The following is an 11,640-nucleotide window of genomic DNA, read 5'->3' as shown; positions in this document are numbered from 1 at the left end:
GTTTGTATCCACGAGAAGTCTGCAGCTCAGGCTTGAAGTCTGAAGCCAAACTGGCTTAGACACTAATCCACTGAACAATTTCCAGTTGTTATCAAAATCTATTGGACTTCTTAACCACGAGTCCCTGAGCTGATGTACCACCCCCCTCAGGTCCCAGTGCTCTGGCCTGTTTGTTCAGAAATCAGTTATGTGCCCTTCAAATAGGAACAATGTTAAATTAACAAATGGGAATCAGCCACACACCTGATGTCTGAAGGAATTTGGCTGCAGATAACCATGCCCCCAAATAGCAATGCCATTTTTGAACACCTTCCCCCCCATCAAATCTCACTCCATCCTGCATCTGTGTGCATGGGTATGTGCACACCTACTAAGAAGTCCCTTTCTTAGGCACTCAGCTCCCCCATGAGCCCCCATGGGATGCTCAGCAGGGCTGAAAATACATGGGATAGCTGTTTGCTCCGTGATTCAGGGATGCTCCTGGTGTCTCAGACCTGTCCTAAATCCCAGCCGCCTTCACCACTCTCAGCACTGCAGTTCCTGGCTGGTGATTTGGTGGGAAAAGCTGTGATTTAAGGTCAAAAGAAAGATGACCGGTGAGTTCTCTGCAGCTTTGCAATAGAAGGGTCTATTTATCTCATCAAGAATAGAGAAGCTCTGGTAGAGCTCCAGGCATCCTGCCTCAGGTGCTCATCCTGCCTGGCACTAGAGAGCTGGGAATTACCGGGTTCAAAGCTCTTAGGTTACCTTTGGCTCCCATAACAGCAGACAGGACACAGTAGGCACTTCCAGAGGATGACTTGTCTGTGCTATTCACCCAGGACAAGGTGAATCAGCCTCTGTGCTGCACGTTTTGTCCCATAGGCATGAAGCGAGCGTTGGGTGATGCAGGCTCAGGCTTGATAACGTGGAGCTTCAAATTGAACCTAATTCACCTACAGACTCTCACACAGGGGGGACTTCCATGGGGCCAGCACGAAACCTGGTGTAATATAAATCAGTTCTCCCTTGTGGCTTTGCCTTTCCCCTTTGAGATCATTCCCTCTGCATTCACACACTCATTGGAAGGCCCAAAGTGAGCAGCATAAATGAGTTTACATCTCGGTGAATATTTAGCTTGACTTTTAATTCGTTCCATCTTTATTCTCCACCAGTCCTGCCATTTCCCTGAGCCTTAATGCCATAACAGCTTTAAATATCTCTCTCTGTTTAAATATCTTTAAATATTTATCTTTAAATATCTCTATAATGTTTAAGGTTCTGACTGTCCTTACATCTTATTTCTCATACCCTTACACAAGTGCAGGGTTAGTTGAAACTACCAGCAGTGCTTTTCTGGTGGGTTGGGTGAGGACTGGGTGCTTCAGTTTGATTGCAGCACTGTGTAACTGGGGATGAAGCCTTTTAAAAGTTGTTCAATAATAGTTTTCAATGACTGAGAACTTGGTTAAGGGAGTCGGGGAATGAAACCTGAAATGCAAAGAGAGTGGCAAATTTCATCAGCCTGAAAAAACAGGAGCAAAGAGCAAACAGAGACCATGGTTTCTCCAAAAAAGGAGAAAAGAACCAATGCAGAAGTTCAGTCACAGCCGGAAGCTTGCAGAAAGACAGATATTAACACTAAACCAATACAATCTGGAACACTTGCTCTGAGGACAAAGAATGGCCCAGCTATTCCTTGTGGTTAATTCAGGCAGCAGCAGGATGTCCAGGCATGGCTCTGTGCTGCCAGGCATACCCAGTGCTCCCAGTGATGCCCAGTGGATGCTGTTCCCCCTCGGTGGTGAGGGAGCTCCTGTAAATGCACCACGTAAGTCACAAAGCAAACACACCAGCACTGATCTGAGTGCCATACAAACTCTGGCTGCGGCTCAGAGCTCGGTGTGGTCCTACTGAAGGTCAAGGGAGGCAAAGGGACTGCAGCCATAAGCTCACAGCACCGGGTGTGATCCCCAGCATCTTCCAAAGGGGATGGCCCTGTACCAGCACCTGCAACGCATCTGCATCTGGACAGCCCATGTTCTTGGTAGGGTGATGTATCCACATTGTGCCCTACACAGGGCATTATGGGGGCACAAACCCAGCAGCCATACAGGAAAGGAAAGGAGCAGGGAAAGAACACGTCCTTGTTTTTGCTCGGGTTTGGTGTGTGCAACAGGTCCGAGGCACGAGCAGGAAGGCTGATGGCGGCAGCGGGGAGTTTGAGTCAAGTGAACTCGCTGCTAATCCTCTTCTACACAGCCTTTCTTGCGGGAGGAAATCTTATGACTGCAGGGAGAAGTACATTGTGTAACCAAGCAATGGTGAACCCGAGGTGCATTTAACAGGGCTTGGCACGAGCACGACACAGTGGGATACTCATCCCGAGAGAGCGTGAGAGAGACCACCTCAGTGCATCACCCGCCGGCTTCGAGTCCTTAAAAGCCCTGGTGTGGCCTTGGGAAAGGAGCCTAAAAGAGAGGGGAAAGAGAGCCTGAAGAAAGAGAGGGGAGAGAAAAAAAGGCAAAAAAGCCCCATAATCCTGCAGGAACCAGCTCATTGCACAGGGCTTCCCCGCGCCTGGGCTTGAAACACTGCATAATGTCCCTTTGCAGCGCGCAGGGCTTCGGAACCCGCAGGATCAGAGCTGTGCTATGGGTGCACGCTATGGATGTGCTCAGACAGATTCAAAGGCGTTTTACAATGGCAGTACAAAGCCGCGCTCCGAGCTCCTCTGGCTGTTCCGCGCTGACATCTAGTGGCACAGCGCAGTTGTGCTGATGGACCAGAGCCTGGGTTGATGTTTTCAGCCCTCCGGCTCCTAAATGGCTTTTCCCCAGAGGTCTGAGACATGTCACCGTTGGAAAAGGCTGTTTTGCCTCTGTATCCTATTGGGTTTTGCTGGATTTAAGAAGCTGAGATTTAAAGCTTTTATGATGTGCAAGAGAGCGTTCCGCATCCTATAACACATCACCAGGTCTACACAATGGTGTGTAGGGCTACACAACGGCTATAGGGATGCTGGGGATGGACTCTTCATCAGGGACTGCAGTGACAGGACAAGGGGTAATGGGTTCAAACTGAAACAGGGGAAGTTTAGATTGGATCTAAGGAAGAAATTCTTTACTGAGAGGGTGGTGAGGCACTGGAATGGGTTGCCCAGGGAGGTTGTGAATGCTCCATCCTTGGTGGTGTTCAAGGCCAGGCTGGATGAGGCCTTGGGTGACATGGTTTAGTGTGGGGTGTCCCTGCCCATGGCAGGGGGTTGGAACTGGGAGATCTTAAGGTCTTTTCCAACCCTAACTATTCTGTGATCCTATGATTCTATGATTCTTTGCTTTACAAAAGGGATCATGGGTTAAACAGTGTGATCATTTAAGATGGTTTTACTTAGAGTTAAAGCGATGTCAGTCACAGCAGTGTCCAGCTGCAGGCCGCCTGCCTTGTCCCTGGCTTTGCAGTTGTCCCTGGGTAAATCTTGTTTGCAAACCATTCCCTATGCCGGGAATCAAAGTGGTTCTCATAGTATCGTTGTGTCCTTGGGTACGAGCCGGGCAAGGCTTTTGCTCAGGCTGTTGTGTGAGACCAACAGCGTGTGAGCAGGGTTAGAAACCACCACCGAGTCACTGTGAGACCTCTGCCATAGCAACAAGGTCTGGTGCGAGGCATCCCTGCCCATGGCAGGGGTTGGAGCTGGATGATTTTAAGGTCCTTTCCAACCCTAACCATTCTGTGACCCTATGAAGGATGTGACCACTGCTTGTGTGTGCTCCTCTCGTGTTGGGAGGGAGGGCGGCTGCAGGGATGCTGGGCACTCGCTTATGGAAACAGAGAGGCCTGTGGGGCTCAGCTCTCCCAGCGGGTTAACAGGAAGATGTTAGCTCTCTTTAAGCGTGATTTATAGTGATGGATAATCAGGAGCTGTTTGGAGGGGTACGGTCTTCCCCCAGCTGCCACTTCAGCCATGGTGCAAAGTGATGGCATCCCAAGCCCTAACTTAGCCAGTGTGTTAAAAACAGCGGGGCTGATGAGGAAAGCAAAGCACTAAAAGAGGCAGTGAAAACCCACCCAGCTTAGCGCTGATTTCCCATTGGTGGCAGACACCGGTGCCAAAAGAGAAACCCTGCGGTGAGAAACGAGCTCCCCAGCACGGGTTTAACCAGGAACTGGGGTGCACGGGGGACACCCGATGGGTCCCGCTGCCAGCCCAAGGCTTTGAGCCCACCTGCGGGGTCCCTGCCGGGGTGGCCGCACCACGGTGAGGGGGTTGAAGGCAGGAGCCGGGCTCCGCTGGTTGTAAACGCCCCGAAGAGGCCCGTGAGCACCGATGCTCCGGTTGCTTCCACGCTTCCCGGCACCGCCTCACGCCGCCGCTCGGGGTCGGAGCCCCCCCCGCTTTGGTCCGGCCTCGGGCACAAGATGGCGGCGGCCGGAGCGCAGGGCCGGGGCGGCGGGCGGCAGGGCCGGCCGGGCCCGGCGGCGAGGAGCTGAGGAGGCCGCCCGGCCCCCGCCGCCTCCTGGCGGGCCCCGAGCGGGGCCGGGTGTGTGCCGGGCCCGGCCATGAGCGGCGCGGCGGAGGCGCGGGAGCTGGAGGAGCGGCTGCGGGAGGCGGCGGCGCTGGGGGACGCGGAGGAGGTGCGGCGGCTGCTGCGGGCGGGCGCGGACATCAACTCCCGCAACGAGATCAACGGCTGGTGAGGCGCGGCGGGACACGGGCTGCCGGGGGGGTTGGCCGGGTGCTGGGCTCCGCACGGGGCTGCACACCCCTGGTCTGGCGCGGGAGAACCGTGTCGGGAGCTTCGAGTTGTGCTGTGGACAGGAAGGGAAGCGCTAACCTCGGAAGGCTTTGAGGTTTACGGCCAAAGAGGATCATGGTGAGGGGAGGGCAGTGTCCTTCCACCGGGCACCGCAGCCTTGCTCTAGGACTTCATGGCACAGCTACCTGAAGGGAGGATGGAGTGAGGTGGGATCGGTTTCTTCTCCGAAGTAACAAGGGATGGGACAAGAGGAACCGGCCTCAAGCTGCACCAGGGCAGGTTTAGATGGAGCTGAGGAACAATTCCTGCCCCAGAGGACGCTCAGGCATTGGAACAGGCTGCCCAGGGCAGGGCTGCAGTCAGTGGCCCTGCAGGTGTGCACACACCACAGAGGTGAAGCCCTCAGTGCCATGGGTTAGTGGTGGTGAAGGTTGGACTTGATGATCTTAGAGGTCTTTTCCAACCTGGGTGATTCTGTCATTCTGTGTCCACCAGCAGGGCTCATTGGGACAGCAGTAATCACTCTTCACGCTGTAGCAAGGCAAAACAGGGCCTTGCCCTGCAGAACTTAAAATAGATTCACAGCTTTAACAAGTGATGCAATGAAGGAAACTTTATTCCCAGTTATTGTCGCTCTGTGTATAATTCAGGTGAATGGGGACGGGTGTGTGAGGAGGACCTTGGAGCAACCTGCTCTAGTGGAACGTGTCCCTGCCTGTGGCAGGGGTTGGGACTGGATGAGGTCCCTTCCAACCCGAACCCGTCTGGATCCTAGGAGCAGGGACCACAGGTCTGAAGCTGACAGCACAACCTCTCCTTCCTTCCCTGCAGGACCTGTTTGCACTGGGCCTGTAAGCGGAACCATGCGCAAGTGGTGTCCTGCCTGCTGGAAGCTGGAGCAGATCCACAGATCCTCACGGCCAAAGGAGAGCTGGCTGCACAGCTGACTGCCAAGCCAGACATCCGGAAGATACTGGGAGGTACCGTTCCCATCTTAAAGGTCATCTGGGATTCTTGGGACTGAAGACTAAACCGGTTTTAGTGCTTTTATCTGAGGCAGTAAACTGGCAAAACTTTGGTTAGGACTTTTGTGTCTCACTAGATAGCTCTGATTTACAACTGTAATTCATACCTTTTTTATTACGGCAATTAAGACATGGATTTTTCAGGTAGGAAGGCCTTTTATTCTGCACAGTGTAATCAGGAGATTGAAGAGCTGGGTACTTTGGAAACACACTGCTGCAGTCCTCTTTGCTGTCATTAAGCAGCAGGTAGCATGTGAGCTGCAAATAGAGACTTTCACCATTGCATTCTTATGTTCTCTGACCATAAGAAATGCTACAAATCCATTCAAAACAACTGCAGCATTTCAGAGGTTACGGCTTCTGAGCATGTTATACTGTGACTTGCAGTACAGTTAATTTTTGCTCCATAGCTCTGTCACCTTACACTTTCCCTACGTGCAGGAAACCTGGTTAGATGTGTGTGACACTCCTGCACACTGTTACTGCCTGTTTCCATCAGCATTTGGGGACTGTGCTCCAGATCTTTAAGTGCTTCCCCTTTGGAAATGTTAACTTTCTATCTCCTGCTGATTGCACTTAAATTGCTCTTTACTATGATGCACTCTTACACTAAGAGTTTATGGTTATCTTAAATGAAATTGCAGCTAAATCACAACTGAGGTCACAAGAGTCACCACTGCAGGAATGGTGTGTTATTTGCATGAACAAATTTGTGTTCTTTGGACAAGGTGCTGATCTCTTGGCTTTAGTTCATGGAAGATGACTCGAGTTCTGTTGTTAACATCTAAACTGTCAAGCGTGTGTGAACTCTGTTTGTAGTTACTTTGTTTTTCTGTCCAGCTTTCATGTGTTTCCTGGGGAATAACACATATCACTTATATTCCCCTAAATGGCTTTATTCTGGGAGTGTAGGGCTGTTGAGCAGATCTTTCTGAACTGCCTTGACATGGGCATCAACGTCCTGTAATCCTCAAGTCAGGCAAGAATGGCATTTACTGCAGTACTTCAAGGCAAGAAAAGAGTTGGCTTGGGTATTACATCAAATAGTCACTTACCTGAAGAAATACTCAGTTTAAATCACTGGCATGAGTCATAACAAACTCTGTACAGCACTGTTAGTAAAAGCATTATAAAATGAATTTTAGCAAAGAACTACTGGTCATACAGTTCCTTTGACAACAATGGAATAACACTGCTGGAGATGATGTGTCCTTCCATAGTTATTTTTTTCCCACTTTGCTTTTAAAAAACACAATATATTGTAGGAGTCTGTAGATTTTTCTTTCATTCTACAGCTGCTTGCCATCCAGCTGTTAACATGCTTATGATACATTAGCGTCATCATCAGAATGATGATGTTTTAAGACACAACAGGAAAACTATATTCAAAATGACAAAGATCTATCCAATATGCCTCATCCCTGGCAGTGTTCAAGGCCAGGTTGGATGGGGCTTGGAGCAACCTGCTCTAGTGGAAGGTGTCCCTGCGCATGGCAGGGGGGCTGGAACCGGATGAGCTTTAATGTCCCTTCCAACCCACACCAGTCTGGGATTCTGTTATTCTATGATAATAATATGGTGGGGTTTTTTTCTCTCTCCATCCTCTAATCCCATTTTTTAACTTCGTTAGTAGAGGAAGAAACTGAATGTCAAGGAATGAAGGATTTCAGTTTGCCAGTTGTTGCAAACTACTTGGCCAGCCCTCCATTCCCTTACGTTTACACCGAAGAAAGCATTCCAGACAGCCTGGCAGAATCCCAGAATGAAAGTGCTTCCATCTCCTCTGCCTCCCAGTGTGAAACCAGCCCTTGTTCATCAGCAGCTCAGGTTGAAAGCATCTGCACCCCTACATCCTGCAACAGCGAAGACGACTTGCCTGCACAAGCCGCTGCAGAGCAGCTGCCCACCTTTCCACCACCTCCCGCAGCCCCGGAGTACCCCCAGCCAGTGGTGCCCACTGTCCCTCAGCCATTGGTACCCAATGTTCCCACGCCAGTGGTACCCAACATCCCCACACCAGTGGTACCCAGTGTCCCCCAGCCAGTGGTCTCCAATGGCCCCATCTGCCCATCGCCTGCACTCGAACAGGCCAGACCTCTGCAAACCGACAGTTCACCCACTGGTCCTGCACCATCATTCCAGCCCTTTTTCTTTACTGGAACTTTCCCGTATAACATGCAAGGTAATGAAGTGTAATTTCTCATTCTTCTATTATATTCTGTTCCATGTTTTTGTTACTGGGTCAAAAATGAAGGTAAAGAATCATTCCACTTTCTGACTCATGGAATAGGAGAGATGTTGAATTCTTTGGCCAAAAGTACATCCTGCAGTGCTAAGTAAAACATTACACTGTGTTTAAACACGGTAATACTTTGCAAACCAATGGAAAGATCAGTCCAAGCAATGTAACAATTCAGATTTTGCATCGTATGATACAGCATCAAATACATTTCTGGTAGTTTGGTCACAACTTGATTTGGAACTGGATGGATTGGATTTTTAACATTATAAACATGTTTTCCCTGTATATTTTTGCTGTTCAAATGGAAGCTTCTATTAACTGCTCAGTGAGATAATAAGTATAGCATTATAAAACCTGACTTCAAAAGAAAGCCTGACTTCAAAAGATAATGGTAGATACTTCAGTGTTAAATTTGGGTTGGGGTTTCTTTGTTTTGGTTTGGTATTTTGGTTTTAATCCTTTTGTTTTCAATCAGAACTTGTGCTTAAGGTGAGAGTCCAAAACCTTAGAGACAACGACTTCATTGAAATTGAACTGGACAGACAAGAACTGACCTACCAAGATCTGCTCAGAGTGAGTTGCTGTGAATTGGGTGTTAATCCAGAGCAAGTTGAGAAGATCAGGAAATTACCCAATACACTCGTAAGAAAGGTAAGAATTGGAATCAGCTTCATTTGACTTTGCAGACATCAGAGAAGGTATTTTTGTAACGAAAATTGACAAAACAAGGCCTTGTGTTAAAACCAAACTGGCTTAAACTCACAAATCCAAAAGGATATTGGACTTTTCTTAGAACTTTGTAATTTACCTAAAAACATTCTTGTTGAAATAGAGGCTGAGTATATCAGCTCCTATTTCGGCATGAAACTAGTGCAGCTTGACTTTTTAATGTATCAGAAGCAGTGCATTAGCGTTCTTTTAACATAATTGCCATGTTCTATTTCACTGTTTGCTTACCTAAAAGGAACAAATAGTAAAAAGGAAAAAAAAAAAACCTACAAATTGGCATGTGAAGAACTTAAAAGATGTCATTAACAAATGAGCATGCTCTTCTGTTCCAAAAATACCTCCTGGGGTCTGGAAATGAAATGCAGTTGGTCACAACTCTTAGTTAAGTGACATGCATAAGTGCAGGCAAATCATAATGAGGTTCAAGGAGAAATAATTGTGTAGTTCAAGGAGGAAAAAAAAACCCAAATATGCTTTGAAAGAAAGAGCAGATCCTGGTAAGATTTTTTCCTGTTGTTATTTATTCCTGTCATTGGAATGAATGTGTGTGGAGGCGTGACCTCCCTGGAATTTTAGTTTTTACTGCCTTTGGCTATTATCACAAATAATAACCAGGTCTGTTTAGAGTAATGCATCGTTCTGTCTGCTCTTTACAAGGACAAGGATGTTGCCAGACTTCAGGACTTCCAAGAGCTGGAGTTAGTCCTTGTGAAAAGTGATGGCTTTCCTTTCCGAAACACTGCATCCACTTTGATGGAGAGGCCATGCTACAACAGCAGAGCATCAAAGCTGACATACTGACTCTTCCAGTGCAGCTGGAGGATGGAAACCTGGTAATTCTCTGATGCTGCTGCCTTTGGAAGGCAGTAAATTAAGCATGTATAAAACCTTAAGTTATTGTTAGGGTTACTATTTTAACTAATAGTTTATCTTTTGTATTTAATATCCCTTTTGCTTTTATTTTTTTATTGATACTGGATTCAGATAAGGGATACCTCATTTGTCTACTAAAATCACATGCTTCCAATGTTTTTCAGTGAGGTTTACTGGTTGTATTTGACAACAGAAGGCAGGAAAGACTTAATAATTATTGCTGTGAAAAGTGTGTTTACTCCACTCTTTGACCAAATAGGACTCATGGGAAAGATTCAGGAAACTCTTTGTGTGTGTATATATATATTTTTTTTTTTCATTAAACTTCCTGATAAGTTAAACATCAGAGGGTATTTGGCATACAATGAAAAGGTGCTGTCTATTGATGTAAAACCTGCAAGCTTTTGTATAAGTCAGTCAGTCTCTTGCCCCTTCCCAAAGCCTTGCTAAGGTATGTTGTCTTGCCTGTTGGGGCTGGAAATATTTAATGCTCTGAAGTAACACAAGAAATAATTTCACTGGGCTGAAAATAAGTGGAGAAAGAGTGTCACATTTAAAATGTTTCTTCCCCATATTGTAGCTTAAGTGATGGCATCCTTCCACCTCCACAAATACAGCAGCCTCTTTAATGCTTAATTAAGTCCCAAAGCAAGTTAAAGTGTCTGGTTGAAAGCCCTTCTGTTTGAGGAGCCAGGGAAGGGATCACAAATCCATGTCCATGGTTTTAATTAATTATTTCCCTGAGGATGTAAGGAGACCGTGCATTACTCCAAAGCCAGGCCTGTTAAGTCAGGTAACATCCTTATGGCCCACCCTCACAGACCAGTTACAGGGTGCATGGTTAGTTTCTGCCCTGTGAGAAGCAGAAGCACAACAGTATACTCTTGAGGTATCACAGCTGTGAGGAGCATCCCACACTCTTGATTAGCCATACTAAACCATTAGCAAATAACTAACCTATAACTTTACATGTTGCAGAGTCTACTATCACTTTTACGTAATGTCCATAGTTTTAGCTGCGTGAGTGCTGAAAGCGCTGAATGCCTCCAGGTGCTTCCACCTCATTTTGGGGGCTGGGGGGGAAACAGATTGTGGTTAAACTACGTTAAATTTAACTTAGATTTAAGCAAGTCAGTAATGAAAACATCCACCTGTGGTTTTAATGAATGCCAAAAGTCAGCATTAAAGAACACCTTGAAGTCACTCCCCCTTCTGTCTGAACAAAGTATTTAAGTTGCAGCATTGCAGGAGCATTAACATGAAGCTTTTCCTGTTAACGTGGTAGTCTGCAAAGTTACGCCTTAGGAAGCATTTAGGTTTTTTTTTTTTTTGTACCAAAAAACTAGGATGATGACCTTTGCAACAAGTCCCTTAACTGGGTACTGAGGTGGGTGAAGGGAGTTGTGTTTTTCTGGATAAGAGCTGGTGCTGCTTTTCTCTTCCCCCAATAGTATTGATTTTCCTTCCTTCTCTGCTTTTTTAAGCTACACTAGAGCAGAGTTTTTGCACACTGTTGCGGTGTTTGTTGTTGTTGAGCTGGACTGAGATGTTGACATTCAGACCATCAATAGTACAATCAGTGTGTTTTGGTAGGAGCAACACGGTTGCAGCTAGGTTAGCAAGAGCTTTGCAAGAAGACCATACACTTAACTCTGGGTTCAGCATTGCACCGTGGTACTTAGGCTTATAATTCTTATTTAGTGCAAAGTAATTATCCTTTTGCACTTGCTCCCATATACATCCTCTCACTTAAACTCTGCTAACCCACCCATTCTCAATCTTGGCCCTCCTCTAGCCAGGAGCCGGGCTATTTTAGAGCCCAGTTCAACTCCTGGTGAGCTCAAGACTGTGACACAGTACTAAGTGTAAAATTTCCTAACTCTGGCTCCTGCTGTTTTTCTTGCAGCACAGGAAAGGAAAGTTTTAACAACTGTCTATTTATCTTTTCAGCACAGCCTGGAGGCTAGTTTAGATTATGTGCAATAACTGTCTGAAAAACAGTAGTAGTGACTCAAAGTTAAGAGTAACTTATTTT

General features: G+C 47.1%; 1 protein-coding gene across 1 annotated transcript; it reads left to right on the top strand.

The window, feature by feature from the left end:
* Positions 1 to 4,539: 4,539 nt before the first annotated feature.
* On the top strand, positions 4,540 to 9,533 carry LOC308227139 (ankyrin repeat domain-containing protein 40-like; the record flags this gene model as incomplete). Its single annotated transcript, XM_080629499.1, has 5 exons — positions 4,540 to 4,673; positions 5,568 to 5,716; positions 7,392 to 7,943; positions 8,479 to 8,654; positions 9,390 to 9,533. The coding sequence occupies 5 exons, from the start codon at positions 4,540 to 4,542 to the stop codon at positions 9,531 to 9,533; spliced, it is 1,155 nt and encodes a 384-aa protein (XP_080485625.1).
* Between the last annotated feature and the right edge of the window lie 2,107 nt (positions 9,534 to 11,640).

Source organism: Psittacula echo, assembly GCF_963264785.1.
Source record: "Psittacula echo genome assembly, chromosome: 14".
Lineage (NCBI taxonomy): Eukaryota > Metazoa > Chordata > Aves > Psittaciformes > Psittacidae > Psittacula > Psittacula echo.
Note: the sequence above shows the minus strand (reverse complement) of the source record. Positions and strands in the feature narration are given on the sequence as shown.